Source organism: Phragmites australis, chromosome 2 (genome assembly GCF_958298935.1).
Source record: "Phragmites australis chromosome 2, lpPhrAust1.1, whole genome shotgun sequence".
Taxonomy (NCBI): domain Eukaryota; kingdom Viridiplantae; phylum Streptophyta; class Magnoliopsida; order Poales; family Poaceae; genus Phragmites; species Phragmites australis.
This window is the reverse complement of record NC_084922.1, coordinates 12,454,125-12,476,544: the sequence shown is the minus strand read 5'-3', so window position 1 is coordinate 12,476,544 and position 22,420 is coordinate 12,454,125. Positions and strand designations below refer to the sequence as shown.

Genomic DNA, 22,420 nt, shown 5'->3' with positions numbered 1-22,420 from the left:
CCGATCAGGCCGACGACGAGCCGGCGGGGGGGAGCTTGCAGCGACAGCCGACGCGCAAGACCGTCCTGGCCAAGCGCAAGAGCAAGCGGGGCCGCCAATCAATAATCGATCGCGTGATCAGCGTAGCTCCAAACCGATGGAAAAAGTCACGGGCACGTGCACGGTTAGCTGCACCTAATCCGCCGCACGGCCGTCATATTCACTGGAGTCGTGTGTGCGGCGGATGAAAATACGGCCGAATTACCAGTGTGCAGTGGAGGTTGTGAGAACGAACTGGTGGCTACATACTTGGTTTTTTAATGCTATATGCTGCTCTCTCAGATGATAAATACATCTTGTTTTTCATAAGACACTATCTTCAATACATAGCTTTAATTGATCACTATTTTATATTAAAATATATTTATAAAATTTATGATATTATATAAGATTTTTTTAAGACAAATCTACACATGTGATTTTAAGGTTTTCAAATTAAATATTTTGAAAACTATTATTAGTCAAATTGTTAAAAGTTTGATCAAACATTTTCTAAAATAATATGTATTTATGAGTAGACGGAGTAGTATTAATCTGGTGAATTAGGCCACGTTGCGCCTTAAATAATATTTTCACATGCCAGCGCTTGGATCAATCCAACCTAACAGAGCAACCCAACAGATCCACGGATGGGAAAAAACAGAAAAACACATATTATAAAACAGGAACACACATAATAAAATAGGAAAACACTCATTACAAAACAGAAAAAACTTGAGTTGGAGTGACCGAATGATATATGTTTATGTGATCGTGGCATGACTGGAAATTCACTGCACAATGACTGAAAAACAATAATTCTAAAACCAAAAATTATGTTGATTTATTTGATAGCAACACCATATATGGAGTACAGAGGAATAACAATATGTGAGATTTTCTCTCTAAACAAAAAAATTAATCACATAATCAGGAAATAAATCTTCATCTAATCAAGGAAAGGGATAATAGCATGAAGATTCTCTCTCTAAACAAGATAACTAATAATGTAATCAGAGAAACAATCTCTTGTAATTAAGGAAAGGAAAAATAAGTAAAATGATCAAGTAACGATATATGTGATGTTTTTCTCAGGACATTTGTTATTTTATAGTTGTGGTTATATATGTGATCGTAAAATCACTTGTTTTATTATTTTGATCTCGTGATTCTCTCTCTTATTCGTCTCTAGCGTCGTCCGCTCTTGTCTCGGCCCCGCACCTCCATCATCTCCAATGGCTCCAACCGTAAAATCCACTACCGTCGCGTGCCGTGGCGTTAACCATTTCGTTATTGTCACCCCGCCGCCAATAGAATATTGCATGCATAAGACGATGAGAATGTATATATATAGAAATATACTGTAATATGCTAGGTTCTAGGGCGTGCAATACCCAATAGGTCTTACTTCCAATTAATGTGGGGCCCTGCAAATCATGAAAATGGAATCTTCAAATGAAGAAAAAAAGTACGAATCCCAATTAAAAATGAATGACAAGTACATGTGCAAGCGTCGTGCACAACTCAGTCAACATAACACAAAAATAATGGAAGCTTTGCCAATGCAACGAGCAACAAGGCAACACTAACAAGCAACGGCAACTTGGCTTGTTTGCTTGCTTGTTACTGATATGCATGCTCGTTAATGGTCCATCTCTTGGAATACAATTGCAAAACTAATTCATGGAGTTTTTTTTTCTATTTCATACTTGAAATGGAATAGATGGCGAAGAATTGTGCTCTCCGTGCCACATCTACAATTTGCTGGCATTTGTTTCGGTCCACTTATTTTTTGGCCTTCCTCTCAGAAAGAGTGAGGATTCAACACACATTATGTATTAGTTGTTCATGGGAATTTATACACATGTACAATCTGGTGGAATTGATCCACGATTAACGCTCACAAGACCACGTCTAACAGCCTATCAGTCTGCCTAACCATCGCGCGAGACCGCGAGGACCGAGTGCCCGAGCAACTGAACTGAGCGAGTGTGTTCTGCAGATGAACGCGCGCAGAGATGACGCCGATAGACTCGCTAACACTCTCTTTGATGGGCCAGTGATGTCCACATTGAGATATCAAACACGCGCACCACGCCGCAGAAGCAAACAAACGATGATGAAAACGCATGAGCCACGAGGCGATTGTGTCATTTCTTTGAGACGTCGCAGTGTAGATCGTAAACAAACGATAATAAAAAGGCATGAACCAACAGGCATTATTACCCTGTTGACTTACTGTAGTACCAGTGCCTAACATGTATGAACTGCCGATATATAGAAATCAATACTATATATATTAAAGCTCCTAGAGTTGGAGCGATTCTAGGGTTCAAACACTGTAGGTACTGTTTATATAAGTCCTACGTATGTATACATATATGTATGTATATACATATTCGTATATTTACATGTATAATATATTTTTTTGAGAAATTTCAGAAAAATAGCAAAAGGTATAATAGTGATATTGATAAATTGGCTGAAATAATCTAAAATACATAGAAAAATATCTAAAACTCAAAAAAAATATGAAACAAATTTTGTTAGGTTCGTATTACTGTCGTCTATATATTAAAATTATGTGCATGTATAAAAATAATACTATTTTCGTCATAATTAAATGAATGTGTTAAATATTAATAAATTTATAAATAAATATTGAGATTTCAAAATTGGTGAACCTAATTTTTTTTAATTTTCTTTTATCATGTTTTGTAAAAAAGAAAAATAGACGCGACGTAGAAGTACCAATCCGGCTAGTTTGATTCTAACGTGAAGGTGCTGGCCCCATTTTATCGCACAAATTATAGGACGGCACGCAAGTCCTCGAGAAATTCTTTGTTCGCTGCACGGTTCACCGCATATATAGACGGTGTGTGTGCATGGCCGCGCAGTGCCACCAATCACCAATTGACAGGAACAGGACGGCCTTGGCCCAACTTGGCCAGATGACCCCACCCGTCCACGTAGTTTGCATTGCGCCATTGCCTCCCAGAGCAGCAAAGCCCGGTCCGGGGTGGGGTCATGGGGGTGGGGCTCGCCCATCAACGAATGATAACAATCAAACGGTTACGGATTTGGGGGCAAGAGTTCGTGGGTGCTGATAATTTTCTGTCCTCCTCGAAGCCGATGGATCCAGGAAGCTAGACGGCAATTTGCAGTCCCATTTCCAGAAGCAATGCATGACCATTCACCCCTCGCCGCTAGTCAACAACGGGCACCGAGTCCTGACACCTGTAACCAAGGAATTCCATAACATCTTGTTTCTGCTTATCCGTTCCTGTGCATACGCGCTGCAATGCACGCAATCTTATCGCCTCCTTTTCTTTTTCCCTTTTTGTCCCGACCGTGCATGGTGATCCGTGGCCACGACATTTCTTTTCACGCGCGCGTTTCCTCAACTACCCTTCCAAAGTTTAATTAGTAGATGAAGTACAGGGGTTGCAACAGATAGGGGCGGTGATGGTAATCCACGCTAAACGGAAGACCCGCTCCCGTTGCGTCTGAAGGGATCTTGTTTCTGATCAGGGGACCCCGTCCACGTCGGCGTCCGTATGCGCCTGGACTGGCTGGTGAAGTCACACCCGATTCATCCGTTTCAAGAGCCAAGCGAGGAAATCGCAAAGTCCACCCTGCGTATTTCTTTTGCAGCATTTACTTGTTGAGCCGATGACGAGTAACACCCATGTTGGAGGAACAAATTTTATTTTCACATATGTGTTAATAAAGTGGAGGTTAGATAGTCAATATCGCTGGAATCTTTACCGAAGCTAGAAATTAACCTGTTTAGCCTAGCTAAAGCTGTCATCTTTTTTTAATGAAGCTAGAAAAATGAGGTCAAATCCTTTGGGCTTTGATCTTAGCTTTAGAGAAGGCCTACAGCACAAAATGAACTACACGAGAAAAATTAATATTTTGAGGCTCCTACTTTCTCTGAAATCACCTTCTTGAGAATCTTGCTTCTATAATTGAAATTCTGTAATTTTGCACTGAATTTCACTTAGATAGTTCAACATGATTTGAACTATTGGGCAACAATTCAACCAATTTCAATAAAAAATAATTTGGTTAAAATTGTAGACCCCAGCTAGCTAAGGTGCTACTTCCTAAGTACATAGTCACTTGATCGGGAATTTTAACTAATCCTTTTTATGTTGCGGAGGTGCAAACCATTGGTGGACATAGCTTTTTAGAAGCCCCTGTGGATTTCTCCTAGTTCGCATTCTTTAATCCTTAACAGAGTTCTTTTGCGCGTGCGTTTACTTGTTGCCCATCCTCAGCCTCAGGGGATGTGGAGGGAGATAAACAGGGCGAGGAAGCAACAGAAGAAACAAGAGGCCGGGAAGAGGAGAAGAGTACACGACTGGGGAAGTAGGAGAAGAAGAGCAGGAGCTATAAGTACCCACCCCTCCCCCTCCTCTCTCTCTCCACCTCCCCGCCTCAGCCGTTCCTTCCCGGAGCCCAGAGCTAGCGTGAGAGGAGATTAACAGAGGTAGCTCGGTATACACTCTGCGGATCAAGCAGTTGGTTCATTAGTTTTGCAAAGGTGGTGCGTGTTTGTGAATGGTGAACGTCGAAGTCGAGGCGGAGTGCACGCGGGCGTCGCTGCTGGGGAGGTATGAGATCGGGCGGACCCTCGGGGAGGGCAACTTCGGCAAGGTCAAGTACGCACGCCACCTCGCCACCGGCGGCCACTTCGCCGTCAAGATCCTCGACCGCAGCAAGATCCTCTCCCTCCACATCGACGACCAGGTAGATAGATACATACGCTTCCTCTCCATTTCTGGTCGATCGGTTGCTTCCGTTTCACCAGCAGTTTCGCCTACCGCCCTCTGGCCGGAGCAGGACGAATTGATGGATTAACATCGGTTCATTCCATTGGTATGGGCAGATTAGGAGGGAGATCGGGACATTGAAGCTGCTCAAGCACCCCAATGTCGTCCGCTTGCACGAGGTGCGTGTTCCACCAAACTCGCCATCTTCTTTTCTCCTTCTCTCTTTTCGGCTCTTGTTTCCATTGCTACTGATCTTGTGGAATTTCACGGGAGGTTCTCTTCTCCGGTTCTGATACCTGACAAAGCAGCACTTGTAGATTTCATTTTAGATGCAGTAGACGACTAGTATTAAGTTCTTCTAACTTGCAAGTACCGGAACCTTTGGCTTTTACTTGGAACCAAGATAGAGTAAGGACTGGTGATTTGCTTGTGCGAACGGGATTCTGCAATAAACAACAATACTCTCCTGTTCTTTGCTTGGTTCTCGATGGCGTTTCTCGAGAAAAAAAAAAAACACAACAGGGGTTACATGTGATGCGAGGGGATTAGGGAGGAGCTTTAGCCGCAAAGTACGCCCGCGTCGTTGTAGCTCGCCTGCCCTGCTCTCGCGCACGCAAGGCAAGGCATCATCACCGCCGCACGGCATGTCGGCATCTCGCCGGCGCTTACTCCGGCCGCTGCTTGGTTTAGCTCCACGTGACCCCGGTCCTGGACGCGGTCTATACACCCAGGCTCACCAGTCACCACAGAACGCGCAGCTCTCGCCAAGATTCGTGCGCCAAGAAGGCTTCCCCTGCGTCCCCAGTCGCCACACACAGCTGCTACTACCATGGAGGCCGCTCAGGTTCACGGGCTCTTCGAAACTCAGAAAAAATTGCAATAAACGGATGTAGTTTTCTCAGATTTTTGTGAAAACCATGGATTCCAACTTCCAAGCAAGACCTTCAGACCAAAAAAAAAAGAGAAGCCTTTTACTGTTGCGAAACCATCATGTTTCGAAGCGGTGGCCGACTTCCGATCCCCACAGTAGTATGACGGACCGGGCCCACCTGGTGGCTCGCGTATTCTACACCCCTTGGTCTACCCGTCAAGCCATGTGAGTGGCTCCCAGGTGGGCCTGCGTGTGGACCCCTGACCGTGCTAGAAGCTGGGCCCGCCTCGTCGGTCCCACGGGCTGTCACCCTCCGCGTACCTCTAGCCAGGGAAATACAGTATGCCTCGTGAGCCGGGTGTACCAAGTCATCGACCGCGTGGGCCCGGCACTGCGACTTGTCAAGCGGGCCCCGCACACGTGTTCCACGGCGCCCCGCGTCCATCCTTGCGGGCACCAACTCTGCGTGCCTCCGTGAGGCTACGCATTTCGCTGCGTGCGGGTCGTACTCGTGGTGGTGGGTGGGGTGACGTGGCTATTGGATTTGGAGGAGCTAGCTCCGACATCTCCCCACCTAACGATGCCTTTTCCCTTCCTTGCGTTGCCAAGACCACGATGCTTGCACTGACATAGAGTACGCCTGGTACGAAAAGAAGCCTTCAACATTCAGGCTAATAATTGTGGTAATGCCTCTGATGAGTCACATGAGGACCAAATTGGCAGAAGAAAAGATGTAAGGAGAGCTCAGTGTGTGATCGTCCGTGCTAAATTTATGTAGACAAGTCTGTTGTTTCCATTAATGTTCTTTTCAAGGAAAAAGAGAATTGATGTTGTCATTACTCGATCGTCGAATATGTCGTTCTGCAAAGCAATTGCTCTATCCTTTTCTCATTCAGGCCATAATTGCTGAGAATGACCAAACCCACTGCTGTTATTAGGACAATAATTCTGTGGTTTATGAAGAGAAAGCTCGGTTATTGATATTGGGGTAAATCATTTTCAGGTTGCTGCTAGCAAAACAAAGATTTACATGGTTCTTGAGTATGTCAATGGAGGCGAGCTCTTCGATAAGATTGTAAGCCACGAAAATCATGTTGCAAATTTCGCTTTTGCCAGTAAAACTGGTGCCTGGTCTAATTTATTCTAATATTTCTCATTGCTTCCATTGAACTATGAAAAGGCTATCAAAGGAAAACTCTCTGAACATGAAGGACGGAGGCTTTTTCAGCAGCTCATTGATGGCGTGAGCTATTGCCACGATAAAGGTGTCTATCACAGAGACCTTAAGGTAACCTAAAACAATTTATGTTTTCAGACATTCACCTTATAGATGCAAAATTACCCCTCAAAAAATAAATACATACTTGTCTATCAATTTGTTGTATTGTATCATGCATGTCAGCAAGAAACTCAAGTAGTTTGATTCTTCTGTGACAGCATTTTTCTTCTTTATTCTACTATTACAGCCAGAGAATGTTCTTGTCGATCGGAAAGGCAACATCAAGATCTCTGACTTCGGCCTTAGTGCTTTACCTCAACATCTTGGGGTATGATGTTATGATTCGATTGATTTTATTCTGTATAACATTATTCCCCTATATGCACGATATACTGAACGACAAGCACTTCAACTTTCAGAACGATGGACTTCTGCATACAACATGTGGCAGCCCCAATTACATCGCCCCTGAGGTAAAAAAGTGACAACAGAAAGTAGTATGAAATAAGCAATTTTATTCAATTGCTCTGTAGGTGCTAATTCTGTGACACAAAATCATGCAGGTTTTGCAGAATAGAGGTTACGATGGCTCCTTGTCAGATATCTGGTCTTGTGGAGTAATTCTTTATGTAATGCTCGTCGGTTACCTTCCCTTCGATGACAGGAATCTTGTTGTTCTTTATCAGAAGGTTAATATTAAGATAAAGCAGTTTTAAAACTTTGCTCTGTATGAAACTTCAGACCATCCTGATGGTGCCAAATTGTTCTGTTGGTTCAGATTTTCAAGGGAGACTGTCAGATCCCAAAGTGGCTTTCACCTGCCGCGCAGGACCTTCTTAAGAGGATTCTTGAACCAAATCCGATGAAGAGAGTCAACATTTCGGGGATCAAAGAGCACGAGTGGTTTCAGAAGGACTACGTTCCTGTTGTTCCATATGATGACGATGAAGACGTCCTTCCTGGTTCAGTTCTTCCTATCAAAGAGGTAAAAACAGTTCTGAGACTATAGGAATATGATAGAAACTAGCAAGTAATTGCTATTTCTTATTCACTAAAGCTGATTGTTTATTTCTTTTTCTTGAAGCAGATTGATGAACCAGCGCACGAAAAGCCTACTCATATTAACGCTTTTCAGTTGATCGGAATGGCTTCTTCCCTTGATCTTTCTGGTTTCTTTGAGGAAGAGGTTCGTACAGTTTCTTTTCAGTGATTCAGATCCTGATCTTAACCGAAAAAAGATTTTGTGTAGTTCAATTAACAACACAACATTTGCATAATCCATCTCTCATCATTTGTACCCTGAAATAGTCATTACACCAAGTAATCCTAAATTCTTCCTCGTCTCTTTCTCTCTTTGAATCATACATAGCTCCCTCAACATTACCTCATGAGCCTGTCCTTAGCTGCCTGCACATTGAGTGTTGAGTGTTGACAGCAAGCCTTGAATCATTAATCTCACTTTCTGGCTGTTGGATTCATTGCAGGACGTGGCTCAAAGAAAGATACGGTTCACATCAACACATTCGCCCAGGGATTTGTTTGACAAGATTGAGAATGTCGTGACAGAGATGGGATTCCAAGTCCAGAGGGGACAGAGCAAGGTAGATAAGCACGGATTTTTACCATAACATCGTTTTGACATAAATTGTAGAATAGCTGAAGTAAACTAAAAGGCGTGCCGTTTTGCAGCTCAAAGTCATCAAAAGTTGCAAATCTTCCAAGAACCCCAAGAATCACACATCATTTTTGGTCTGTACTGAGGTAAAATGCCACAGGACATCTTCCTTTTGTACAATGCAGGAAGGAATATATATTAGTTGATACTTACAGCACTACTTTTGATCGTTCAGGTGTTTGAGCTTGGGCCATCTCTGTATGTTGTTGAACTGAAGAAATCCCATGGAGACCCTACATTGTATAGACAGGTACCAATGCACAACCAGACATCTCAGCCATTCTTTTGTCAGACAAACCAAACGCAGCCATATGCGCAATCCAGCATCTAAGTGCAATTGTTTTGTATTGTTCTGCAGCTGTGTGAGAGGCTCTCAGATGAGCTTGGGGTGTGCAAGACGGAGCAGATTGCGAGGACAGAATCAGGGGATGATGATTTATCGAGCTTCGACAGTGAAGCATCTCTGTCTGGCTTCTGATCAGTGCCCGCCCCTCGTCGTTTTGGGTACAGGGGATGAGGAACATACCCGATTCTAGATTAGGACCATGCATGTAGTGTACAAAGCGAATGGAGCAAATTAGCCACCGGATTGGAATGTATAAAAATATATAAGAAATTATTTGTTCTTGTCCATCTTTTTAACGGGATTCTCTTAGCATCCATAGCTAACTACGAGACCATTAGCGATGGATGCTGATGCAGAAAACTGGTTGATCACAAGATCGGAAGCAGGATCACTTTACTGGCAAGAATTCGATGTTCTCACCGCAACCAAGCGCTGTTCAAAATAATCAAGTAACTCAAGAAAAATGAGTACTTAATGAAAAATGCTCTGTGGGGAACTCCCCCACAGTTTTGCGTCAAAAAAAAGAAAAGAAAAATGAGCACTTCCACATCAGAGGAAGTGGCCTAAAAACAGGGTTACAGAGAAAAATTAAGTAACCACGGAAACTTAAGACTGACAAAAGTGCACTCCAATTCATAGTCATTCTCTCACTTTTTTACAACTGCAAAATGTATGGATATTGAGAAGAAAACAAACATAAGTTCTCTTCTAGCATACCGCATCAAGTTTCAGAATACCCTGCAGCCATTACATTGTTCACTGCTAATAGCATCATACATTGCACATGGCATGCACAAGCTGCAAGCCAAGCTATATGAGATGATACATGTCAGAGAAAGTAACAAAGAACTGATCTGAAATTCTGAATCACGACTCTGGGGGCATGCATAAATTAAGCAAGGATAAACACATATACCCATCTCAGATCACTGACAAAGAAGAAATAAAGAAGTTTTAACAAGGTATGGTAAGCAAAAACCTCACAACATTGACCCCTACATCTCATCATCATCATCATCATCCGGGGTCTTGTCCATGAACAGCTGCAGCGTCCGAGACGTCGCGTGGCTGGTGCTGGCCTCGGCGGGGAACAGCTGCAGCATCCGCGGTGGTGTGGGGCTAGCCCTGGCGGCCTCGGCAGCAGCAGCAGCCGTTGCCACGTCCATGACACCGAACAGCTTCAGAGTCCTTGGCGGCGTGGGACTGTCCTTGGCGGCCTCGGTGGCAGCCATTGCCAGTTCCGTGACGGCCCCCGTGCCTATGGTTAGGGCGGCCATCGGCAGCCTCGCGTAGCGCTGCACCGGCGGGGCGTCCACGTTCGCCTCTCTGCTTTCTTCCGGCGCCAGGTGATTCTTGGGGGGTGGCGGCGCCACCGGCTGGACGTTGATGTTCCAGGACGGTTCCTCCGTGTCCAAGTCGAGGGCCACGCTGAGCGCGCGGTACGCCCTCCTACGTGCGGCGGTGGCCTCCCGGGCTCGCCTCTCCGCCTCCGCGCGCGCTGCGGCGGCGTCCTGCCGCAGTTGCGCCAGCGCCATCCGCGCCCCCAGGACGAGCACCCTCGCGGCGCGCCCGTCGAGCGGCACCCTGCAGGGCGGGGCGTAGGTGAAGGGCGTCCCCTCCGCGGTCGCGCTGCAGGCGGGGCAGACGAAGGCGTCGTGGGCGGGGTATAGGCAGGCGAGGTGCGCGACGGCAGCGTGGCAGACCTGGCAGGTGGCGGTCGGGGCTGGCGGGGCCCTGAGCGGGTCGCCGTCGTCGTAGTTGGACGATGGGGAGGGGCAGGCGAGGAGGAGGAAGCAGCAGCAGCAGTAGAGCGAGCGGTTGGACAGGAGGATGCAGGAGCTGCAGAGGCGGCAGCGGGCGCCGCGGCGGTATACGTGGTGGAGCGGCCAGGTGTCCAGGCCGGAGGCGCAGCCCTCGCCATCACAGCCGTGGAGCTCTCCGAATGGCCAGAACCTGGACGGCGGATTCATCGTTGGCTCCGGGAGCGAGAAGAGGGAACGGTGTTGGTCGATTAGGGTTTCCTGGGAGAGACCGGGTTAGCACCCAACGGTTCACAAATCAGCAAAATCTCCAAAGGTAGAGAGAGAATACCTGTCAGAAAATTTCCCCCATTTCCTTTGTTATGGGAAACGGGAAGAGAACAGATACCGCTTGCCGGCGATGGTGACCCGGCAGTGACGGTGGTGAACGGAGGAGGGGAGGTACACTAACCTTAAGGTTTTATCATGATATCTATTCTAGATCTTGAGCGAATGGGGATTTATTTATTTTTGGAGGAGCGTCGGGGTGGCTTCAAAGTTTTCAATTGTGGAAGGAGGCACAAAATGGTTGGTGGCTAGGGTTTAGGAAACGGATGGGTTATTTATGGTGAGGGCTGAGGCGACAGTAGCCCTCGCCCTCTCACATGTAAAAGGAGGGGAGCAAGCATGTTTCAAGAAAGGATGGTGATAAGGTAAGGCAATGAGAAGATTGTGTGTTGTGGAATAGAGGTAGACACTTAATGCAGTTGTGATTGATGATGGTGGGTAACAGGATAAAGCGACAAAATTGGTTGGCAGGAGACCTAAGCAAAAAGAACTCGATCTAAGCCTAGTCTGATTTTGGCCCGTCCATACAAGCCCGTTGGCTTCTATGGGCAGGCATGGGTAGCAAGTTGGAAACCTAAAAAATTAGGCCCACTCGAGCCCAGTCCAAAACATTAAATTTGATTATTCCCCATGTAAAAATCATAAGGCAGCCCAGCCCAACCATGGCCCAAATTTATTGTCCAGTGGGAGCTTAGGGCTAGGCCCAGGCAGCCATTTTAGGCTTGAAAAAATTTGGGCTTTTCGTCAGCCGTCCCAACTCATGCTCAGGTCTACTTGGCAGCCATTGTTCCTGTAGGCTATATTGTGTGTTAAATGAGATTGCGAATGGAATAACGTGTACCTATAAAAGTTTAGCAAGATCAGATTGTCGGGCATCTAGGGTTCATGTTATGCTAAAAGGAGGAAGGTTACGTCTTGGATCTAATCGGATGGTTCAAATCAATCACGTAGAAAATGGTGGAAAATGAGATACCATTTCCTAGCATTCCAAAAAACGATCAATAACTTTCCCATGCAACCTTTTTTTGGAGGGAGGAAATTGAGAATATGTTTGTGCATACATGACCATGTGCTCACATTTATCCAATCCTTTTATTTACCTCGAGATTTGTAAACTGATGTGTGAATCCATTGGATTGTGCTCCTTTTTTCAAAAGACCAATATGTACATATTTGAATCAGATGTTGTCCAATCTTTGTCACGCATGCATTTGGTGTTACCGCCATGACACAACTTCATGCTATGCTTTGCCACACTATGATGTGGGATGGGGATGGGCAAGGAGAGTAGATACATCCAGATGCTTGTTTTTCCTTTCTTGGTTGTTTATATGCGCACTAATCTCCATGTAAAAGCAACAACATTGATAAAGGTGAGCATGTGCCCCTATGTCCAGAAGGTCAGCAAATGGGGGCAAGGATGTTGGATACATGCTACGATCATGTGTTGATTCTCTTCATGCGGCTTCAGTTGCCTAGATGCATAAGCTACAACCTTGCCTTCTTGCATCAATACACAACCTAAATCTTGGCGTGAGGCATCATAGTAGATCACGCAATCCTTCTGGATATCTGGCAATTTTAACACCGAGGCAGTAGTCAGTCTCTTCTTGAGTTCTTAGAAACTCTGCTCACAGGCTTCATCCCATTCACACTTGGCGTCTTTTTGGAGAAGCTTGTTCATTGGTTTAGCCAATTTTGAAAATCCTTCAATAAACTTGTGGTAATAACCTGCCAATCCAAGGAATCTTATGATTTCTGAGATATTGACTGGTTGAATCCACTCAACCACTGCTTCAAATTTGAAGGGTCCACTGATACTCCCTCTGCCGTGACGACATGTCCAAGAAATGCCACTTCTTGAAGCCAAAACTCACACTTGCTGAATTTTGCGTAGAGCTGGTATGCTCTTAGCCTTTCCATAACCCCCCTCAGATGTTGTTCGTGCTCTTCGGCACTCCTTGAATAGATGAGAATATCGTCAATAAATACTATCACAAATCAGTCTAGTTCCTTCATGAACACCTTGTTCATCAGATTCATAAAGTATGCCAGGGCATTTGTCAATCCAAATGACATGACTATGAACTCATATAATCCATACCTTGTTAGAAACACGGTCTTTTGAATGTCACTTTTCCTAATCTTCAATTGATAGTATCCCAATCTCAAATCTATCTTGGAGAAATACTTGGCTCATCTCAGTTGATCGAACAGATCATCGACCCTTGGTAGTGGATACTTGTTTTTGATGGTCATCTCATTCAATGAGCGGTAATCCACACACATCCTTTGACTTCCATCTTTCTTTTCTACAAACAACACCGGTGATCCCCATGATGAAGAACTAGGTCTGATGAACCCACTTGCTAGTAGTTCTCTGATCTGCTCCTTTAACAACTCCAGTTCATTGACGATCATCCTATAAGGCCTCTTGGCAATCGGGGTTGTTCCAGGTAAGAGATCTATAACAAACTCTATGTCACGGTCCAGTGGCATACCAGGTAATTCCTTTAGGAATACATCTGGGTATTTATATATCACTAGCACACCCTCTATTGACTAGGCAGATATGTTGCATGCCATTGGTTCAGGCTTGGGTCCTCTAGGCTCAAATTCTACTTTGATTCCTTTATGATTAAACATGGTAACTCTTCTACTAGCACAAGCTATATTGCCTTCATGCTTGGTTAACCAATTCATTCCCAAGATAACATCTATTCCATTTGAATACAAGATAACTAAAATTGCTAGGAACTCTACCCCACTTAAATGAAGTTTAACCCTGGGGCATCCTAGACGACACAAGATATTTCCCGCTGGGGATCGAACCAGCTTAGGATTCTTAAGAACAACTATTGGCAACTTATGAAGTGCAGCAAACTTTGAAGAAATAAATGAATGTGAAGCTCCAAAATCAAATAAGACTGTTGCAAGGGTTGAGTTGATGGGGAACTCATCGAGTATGACTTCCGGTGCTTGTTGCGTTTCCTACACGTCAATATGGTTCACACGACCTTGTCCATAATTTCATGACGGTCCAGGTGACCGGTTCCCTCCTCATCCGGTTCCTGAACAAGCTGGGACATTGTTCCTGTTGGCACCGGGGCAATCTTTCATGTAATGACCTTGCTGATGGTAGATGTAGCATGTTCTCTGTGTAACTGCTGGCGTTGGGGTGTTGCTCTGTTGGGATTGCCCTGCACTGGAATTGTAGGGAGCGGATGCTGCTGTGCGAGATATGGATCTCGGAGTCTGATATTGCATAGTTTGCTGCTGCTGATATTGGAATCTCTGCATACGATTGAGACCTGTCCCCTAGGAACTACTACCCAGGTGCCTCTGGTTAGAGAACTTTCTCTTCCTTTCTACCTCCATGGGCGCACGAGCCTCTTCTAGAAGGATGGTCCTATTCATCAGAGTGTTGAAGTCGGAGTAGACGATAGGCATGAGCTGGACATACAAGCTGCGTTACAGTCCTTTCTTAAAATGATCCTGCTTCTTCTTGTATGTTGATATGTCTTCTGGGGCATAGTGAAAAAGACAGATGAATTTCCAGATATACTGGTTTACTATCATTGATCCTTATTTTAGGCTACGAAATTTGTCAGCCTTCATTTCCATAGTCCCGTCTGGCACATGGTACTTCCAAAACTCTTCACAGAATTCCTTTCAAGTGATGGCATCAACATCCACTGATGCCTCGCAGTAATTCTCCCACCATTCTGCTGCTGATCTAGTAAGTTGATGGGTTGCTAGATCCACCCTCTCTTGACCCTTACAGTTGATGATTTTGAGCTTTTTGTTAATGGCCCTTAGCCAGTCATCAGCCTCCAAAGGGTCTTCGGTACTATAATAAGTTGGAGGTTTGATCATCATGAACTCTGCCATCTTGTTCTGAGGTCCAGACCCTCGGTTGTTGTTCCCTGCTTGTGCTATAGCCTCCAGTAGGCGGGTTTGATTGGTCATCACTGCCACCAGGTCATTCTCTGGTGGTGGGGGTAGTGGGGTTTCTTGACTGTTGCGACAACTTTGGAGGACTTTCTGGCTGGGTTGAGAGTTGACGATCCTGTCTCTTCTTCCACCTTGGCCCGTAGCGGCTCTCCCTCTGGATCCTATCGCACTTCTGGTTTCAGATCCACCCTCAGGGGTCATAACGATGAGAGCCCCCTGGTGTTGTTGTCAAAGGCGAGATGATTACCTGGATGATTCCATCTGTTCTTTGTAGATAAGAGAGGAAGCAAGAGCTGAGATGCAACTAAAAAATGAGGGAAAGCAAGATAAAAGCATGGACAATCCTTGCCAATCATGCAATCAAGAGCCAACAAGAATCAACATCAAACACAAGCACCAACAACATATATTAAACAAACCTAAGACTATCTCTGCTAGGTCACTTAGTACAAAAGTCTTCGTTTTACAATGACAAAAGCATGCTCATAGAGCATTTGACTACAGAGTTATCTACATTAGAAGTAACAAAAGGATCTACTCCTACCACTAGCTAGTCACAGCGCGTCGTCCTCATGAGTCATCTGCGGGCCTATCAGTGGCGTTGCTAGCTAGTGACTCATCAGGTGAGAAGGTCTCTGCTGGTGTCGGGGTGGAAGTGGGGTCGAAGAACCTGTCTTCGCCGTTATCGCTGTCGTAGTCACCAACGAGGTCGTGCTCGCTAGAGTCCTCCTCCTCCGAGTTGTAGGTGGGTATCACCATGTCTCCATCCTGAATCAGCTTGGCGGGCACTACTCCTCCACTGGCTGCTGGAACTGGCGAGGGGGCAATCCTACTGTCTGCTATAGCTGCTACTATATGTGCTGGTAGGAGGGGTACACCTGAAAGGATGATGTGTTGGGTCTGACTCGCGGGTAAACTAAAAGTGCTCTTCCTGGTAGTTGTTCTGACTGGGGAGCCACTCATGGCATTCTGTCTGTTAAGGTCCCTGTGATGCGCCCTTACCGCTCTCTGCCATCCTTCGTGGTTCCTTACCGCGATGTCTTCAGTGGCTACGGCCTAGACTCTAGTCTGATCCAGCATCATACGGAGGGCTCTCTCCCCTGTCTCTGACTCCTCGGCCCTCTAGCGACTATCCTGGAACAGTTGATAGTTCTCATTGTGCATTTGCTCCAAGCCGTGGAGGTACTATGCCGTGACGGCCACGGTGGTGTCGTCCTCTTCTTCCTCCTGTCCTGCATCCTCCATGGCGGTTAGGCATGCACGCCAAGCAGTTTTTTGGCCAGCGGCAGCTGGAAGGTGCCTCATGGGAGTGTGTGCCACCTCTTTGACATGTCTCCCGCACAGGTGCTGAAGTGCTTTATAAGCCATCAACTGGTATGTGTCAGGGACCGTACTCCAATGGTGCTAACGTGCCACAGTCGCCAGCTGGGGTATCTCGGACAGTCAAAGATCTGCAGTAAGACCTAGCATTTCTAAGATCCATTCTCGTCGTACTCACGCCCGGTGTACTCTGGGTGTCAGGTATATCCCAGGCGACAACAAGCTTCCCACAACAACTTGGGAAAGCCCTTCGCTCGTAGATATCATAATGTGTTCCAGTCCTCGTCTTCCATCTGTCGTGGAAAAGAGGACAGCTTAGAACCAACATAAAAGAGATTTCAAAAAGCAAAAGACAAAAGATAAGTTCGGAAGTAGTTTTGACAACATAGTTTTTGGAAAAATAACAATTATGAGCAATTCTATCCTAATGGCACGTCCTACAGCCAAGCATTAGCTCTGATACCATACCTGTAAGACCCTAAACTTGGGTTCTTCTGGCCGAGAGACATTAAATTTTAATTCTCCACACAAAGAACCATAAAAACCATAAAGCAATTCACATGAAACAATTTAATGCAGGGATTATTTTGGATACAATTTTAGTGCATTTTGTAATACCTAGTCAACTTCATACATTTAATATATTAATGTATATATATACACACATTCATATACATACCTGCTTGATTTTATTTAGCCTAATCAATCACAAAAAGTTTTAATTTGGAGCGAAATTTGCAACTAATTAACATGTTAAACTCAAGATGTTACAAACCTACCACACATAAACGGAATCTCAACCTCGAGATTCGGAAAACTCATCGAAGAGATTTGGAAACTCCTTCATTAGACCCTCTTCATGTTCTCATGTAGCTTCTACTTCTGTGTGATTACTCCACTGTACTCGGTAGAACCTGACTGCTGTTCTTCTGGTTTGAAGGGTTGCCACATCTATGATTCGGATGGGTCTCTCCTCATACTGAAGATCGGGCTGTAGATCCATTACTTCTAGGGGAACTTGTTCCTTTGGAAATTTCAAACATTTCTTTAATTGTGATACATGGAACACATTTTGCACATCATACATTTCTTTAGGAAGCTCTAACCTGTAGGCTACTGCTCCAATTTTATCAAGAATCTTGTATGGCCCCACATACCTTGGTGCTAGCTTTCCTTGAACTTGGAATTTCTGAGTGCCTCTTATTGGGGACACTTTAAGGTATACGTAGTCCCTGATCTTAAAGGTGCCTCTTATTGGGGACACTTTAACGTATACATAGTCCCCGACCTTAAAGGTCAAGTTCCTTCTTCAGTTATCGGCATAACCTTTCTATCTACTTTGAGTTGCTCTCAGATTCTCTCTGATCTTGGTGACTTGATCTTCTGTGTCTCTAATTAACACAGGTCCGAAGAGCGGATGCTTTCCTAATTTTGACCATAGTAGATGTATTCTGTATTTCCTTCCATACAATGCCTCAAAAGGCGAAATCTTCAGGCTAGCTTGGAAACTATTGTTGTACGAGAACTCTGCAAATGATAGACTTTTTTCTTAGTCTTTTTCGTAGGTTATCACACAAGCTCTCAGAAGATCTTCAAAGATCTGATTTACTCTTTTGGTCTGACCATCAGTCTGTGGGTGGTAAGCTGCACTGAAGTCTAGTTTAGTTCCTAGGGTAGTGTGTAGGCTTTTCCAAAATCTTGATGTAAACTGTGGTCCTTGGTCGGAGACGATCCTACTAGGAACTCCGTGCAGTCTCAGAATTTTGTCAATATACAAGTCCGCCAACTTATCTCCACTGTATTTTATCCTAACAAGTATGAAATGAGCCACCTTAGTTAGACGATTCACTATAACCCATATGGAATCGTTACCCTTATGAGTTATGGGTAATCCTACTATGAAATCCATATCAATTTCATCCCATTTCCATGTTGGGATTTGCAAAAGTTGCAGCAATCCTGCGGGTCTTTGTTGCTCTACCTTGACCCTTTGACAGGTGTCACATTGAGCGATAAATCCTGCTATGTCGAACTTCATTCTTGTCCACCAATATTTGGTCCTTAGGTCCGTGTACATCTTGGTACATCCAGGATGAATGGAGTAGGGAGATTTGTGTACACATAATTGATCCTTGTACCATGCAGTTCCTTGTTGATCCACTCTGAATCCTGGTGCTTTATCTAAACTGAGATTCTTTTTTATTTCTAGAACCTCTTCATTTTCTGATTGGGCTTCACGAATTTTATCTCCCAGTGTTAGATGTAACACTAAGGTATGAATTTGCCCTTGTGTTATGTGTATATTCAAACGTTGCATTTCTGAAATGAGTTCTGGTCTTAACTCTGGTACTTGAAAACTACTACGGTAAACCTTTTTGCTCAGGGCGTCAGCCACAACATTAGCTTTGCCCAGGTGATATTGGATACTTAGATTATAATCCTTTATCAACTCTAACCATCTTTTTTTGCCTTAGATTTAACTTTGACTGAGTGAAAATATACTTCAGGTTCTTGTGATCCATATAAATCTCGCACTTATTTCTAAGAAGATAGTGTCTCCATATCTAAAGCGTATTCACAACTGCTACCAACTCCAGGTCATGGGTTGGGTAATTTTCTTCATGGGGCTTCAGTTGCCTGGATACATAAGCTACAACCTTGCCTTCTTGCATCAATACACAATTTAAACCTTGGTGTGAGGCATCATAATAGACCATGAAGTCTTTCTGGATATCTGGCAACTTTTAACACCAGGGCGGTAGTCAGTCTCTTCTTGAGTTCTTGGAAGCTCTTCTCACAGGCTTCATCCCATTCAAACTTGACATCTTTTTGTAGAAGCTTGATCATTGGCTTAGCCAATTTTGAAAATCCCTCAATAAACTTGCGGTAATAATACGCTATTCCAAGGAAGATTCAGATCTCTGAGATATTGATTGATTGAATCCACTAAACCACTGCCTCAACTTTCGAAGGGCTCACCAATACTCCTTCTATCGTGAGGACATGTCTAAGAAATGCCACTTCTTGAAGGTAAAACTCACACTTACTGAATTTGGCATAGAGCTGGTGTGCTCTTAGCCTTTCTATAACCACCCTCAGATGTTGTTCATGCTCTTCGGTACTCCTTGAGTAGATGAGAATATCATCAATAAATACTATCACAAATCGGTCCAGTTCTTCTATGAACACCTTGTTCATCAAATTCATAAAGTATGCCGAGGCATTTGTCAATCCAAATGACATGACTGTAAACTCATACAATCCATACCTTATTACAAAGGCTATCTTTTGGATGTCACTTTTCCGAATATTTATTTAGTAGTATATAGATCTCAAATCTATCTTAGAGAGGTACTTGGCTCCTCTTAACTGATCGAACAGATCATCAATCCAAGGTATTGGGTACTTGTTCTTGATGGTTATCTTATTCAAGGAGCGGTAATCAACACACATCCTTTGACACCCATCTTTCTTCTCTACAAATAGAACTGGTGCTCCCTAGGGTGAAGAACTAGGTCTGATGAAACCACTTGCTTGTAATTCTCTGATCTATTCCTTCAATAACTCCAGTTCATTGACTTTCATCCTATAAAGTCTCTTGGCAATCAGGGTTGTTCTGGGTAAGAGATCAATAACGAACTCTATGTCACGGTCTGGTGGCATACCAGGTAATTCCTCTAGAAATACATCTGGGTACTCACATACTACTGGCACATCTTCTATTGATTGGGTAGTCAAATTGCATACCATTGGGTCATATTTGGGTCCTTTAGACTCAAACTCTACCTTGATTCCTTTATGATTGATCAGAGTAATTCTTCTACTAGCACAAGCTATATTGCCTTCATGCTTAACCAATCCATCCCCAATATGACATCTATTCCATTTGATTTCAGAATAACTAGGTTTGCTAGGAACTCTACCCCACTTAAATGGAGTTTAACCCGAGGGCATCCTAGACGACACAAGATACTTCCCGTAGGGATTGAATAAGCTCAGGATTCTTAAGAACCATAGTTGACAACTTATGAAGTGCAGCAAACTTTGAAGAAACAAATGAATGCGAAGCTCCAGAATCAAATTAGACTGTTGCAAGGGTTGAGTTGATGGGGAACTCACTGACTATGACTTCTGGTGCTTCCTGCGCTTATTGCACGTCGATGTGGTTGAGTGACCTCATCCATAGTTCCATGACTATTCGGCTGACTGATTCCCTCCACATCTACCTCCTACTACTGGAGCTCTAGGGGCTAAACGGGCTGGAGCACTATTCCTATTTGCATTGGGACAGTCCTTCATGTAGTGTCCTGGTTGATGGCAGATGTAGCATGTTCTAGGACTGCCTTGCGATGGAATTGCATCGGGGTGCTACTCTGCTGGGACTACCCTGCGTTGGAATTGCGGGGAACAGATGCTGTTGTGCGGGATGTGGATCTTGGAGTCGGATACTGCATAGTTTGTTGCTGCCAATATTGGAATCTCTGCCTATGGTTGAGACTTGTCCACTGGGACCTACTGCCCTGCTGCCTCTGGTCAGAGAACTTTTTCTTCTTTTCTGCCTCTATGGGTGCACAGGCCTCCTCTAGAAGGATAGTCCTGTTCACCATAGTGTTGAAGTCAGGGTAGATAACAGGTATGAGCTGGACATACAAGCTGCGTTGCAAGCCCTTTTTGAAAAGATCCTGCTTCTTCTTGTCCATTGACACGTCTTCCGGGGCATAGCGGGAAAGACAGATGAACTTTCGGATGTACTGGTTTATTCTCATTGATCCTTGCTTTAGGCTACAAAATTTATCAGCCTTCATTTCCATAGTCTCTTCCGGCACATGGTACTTCCGAAGATCTTCACAAAATTCCTCCCAAGTGATGTCATTGGCATTTACTAATGCCTCGCAGTAGTTCTCCCACCATTATGCTGCTGATCCGGTAAGTTGATGGGCTGCTAGATTCACCCTTTCTTGACCCTCACAATTGATGACTTTGAGCTTTCTGGTGATGGCCCTTAGCCAGTCATCTGCCTCTAAGGGATCTTTGGTACTATCAAAAGTTAGAGGTTTGATCCTCATGAACTCTGACATCTTGTTCTGCGATCCATAACCTCGCTTGTTGTTTCCTGCTTGTGCTATGGCCTCCAGTAGATGAGTTTGGTTGGCCATCACTGCCACCAGATCAGTCTTCTGTGGTGGGGGCAGTGGGGTTCCTTGACTTCTGTGGTGGTTTTGCTGGACTTCCTACTCCATTGGTTCTCAGCTGACTTAGGAATTGGAAACCCTGCCTCTACCTTGGCTCGTAGTGGCTCTCCCTTTGGATCCTATCGCACTTCTAGATTCAGATCCACCCTCAGGGGGGGCACAACAACAAGTGCCCCCTGATGCTATTGCTGAAGGTGAGATGATTGCTTGGATGGCTCCTTCTGTTCTCTATAGATAAGAGAGGAAGCAAGAGCTGAGATGTAGCTAAAAGATGAGGGAAAGCAAGATAAAAGTAAAGACAATCCTTGCCAATCACGCAATCAAGAGCCAACAAGAATCAGCATCAAACACAAGCACCAACAACATGTATTAAACAAGCCTAGAACTATCTTTGCTAGGCCACTAGTACAAAAGTTTTCATTCTACAAACAAGAAAAGCATGCTCACAGAGCATCTGACTACAGGGTTATCTACAAGAAAAGCTACAAAAGGATCTACTCCTACTACTAACTAGCTAGGATGCGTCATCTACAGACATGTCAGCGGTGATGCCAGCGGCTGACTCAGCAGGTGAGAGGGTTCCTGCTGGTGTTGGGGTAGAAGTGGGGTCAAAGATCCTGTCGATGTCGTTGTCGCTATTGTGGTCACTAACGAGCTCATGCTCACTAGGGTCCTACTCCTCCGAGTCATTGGTGGGTATCACCATATCTCCATCCTGAATCGGCTCAACAGGCACTAAACCTCCACTGGCTGCTGGAACTGGCGAGGGGCCAATCCTGCCATCTACTATAGCTGCTACTATACTTGCTGGTAGGAGAGGCACACCTGAAAAGACGATGTGCAGGGTCCAACTCACTGGTAAACTGGAGGTGCTCTTCCTAGCAGTTGTTCTGACTCGGGAGCCATTCATGGCATTCTGTCTGTTAAGATCCCTGTGATGCGTCCTTACCGCCCTCTACC

At 44.7% G+C, this 22,420-nt stretch overlaps 2 protein-coding genes across 3 annotated transcripts; one reads left to right on the top strand and one right to left on the bottom strand.

Annotated features, from left to right (window-relative positions):
- Window positions 1-4,283: 4,283 nt before the first annotated feature.
- LOC133899950 (CBL-interacting protein kinase 1) lies at window positions 4,284-9,192 on the top strand. 2 transcript variants are annotated; one of them, XM_062341000.1, is made up of 13 exons: window positions 4,284-4,773; window positions 4,913-4,975; window positions 6,671-6,742; window positions 6,848-6,955; window positions 7,134-7,214; window positions 7,306-7,359; window positions 7,450-7,575; window positions 7,665-7,871; window positions 7,971-8,072; window positions 8,371-8,487; window positions 8,576-8,647; window positions 8,737-8,811; window positions 8,920-9,192. In XM_062341000.1, exons 1-13 carry the CDS (start codon window positions 4,585-4,587, stop codon window positions 9,037-9,039), a joined length of 1,386 nt encoding a protein of 461 aa, XP_062196984.1. In that variant the 5' UTR covers window positions 4,284-4,584; the 3' UTR covers window positions 9,040-9,192. The 2 variants fall into 2 exon arrangements, with proteins under 2 accessions (XP_062196984.1, XP_062196991.1); XM_062341007.1 differs by having other exon boundaries at window positions 4,286-4,773; window positions 7,974-8,072.
- A 710-nt stretch (window positions 9,193-9,902) lies between these two features.
- LOC133902936 (uncharacterized) lies at window positions 9,903-10,894 on the bottom strand. Its single transcript, XM_062344266.1, has one exon. It carries the CDS (start codon window positions 10,875-10,877, stop codon window positions 9,903-9,905), a length of 975 nt encoding a protein of 324 aa, XP_062200250.1. The 5' UTR covers window positions 10,878-10,894.
- Between the last annotated feature and the right edge of the window lie 11,526 nt (window positions 10,895-22,420).

Excerpts from the sequence above, each read along its gene's own strand:
- LOC133899950 (XM_062341000.1), top strand. The coding sequence starts at position 4,585 with ATGGTGAACGTCGAAGTCGAGGCGGAGTGCACGCGGGCGTCGCTGCTG. Across the intron at positions 7,215-7,305 it reads CTTTACCTCAACATCTTGGG|AACGATGGACTTCTGCATAC; the intron begins GTATGATGTTAT and ends TTCAACTTTCAG. Across the intron at positions 8,488-8,575 it reads TCCAGAGGGGACAGAGCAAG|CTCAAAGTCATCAAAAGTTG; the intron begins GTAGATAAGCAC and ends GCCGTTTTGCAG.
- LOC133902936 (XM_062344266.1), bottom strand. The coding sequence starts at position 10,877 with ATGAATCCGCCGTCCAGGTTCTGGCCATTCGGAGAGCTCCACGGCTGT.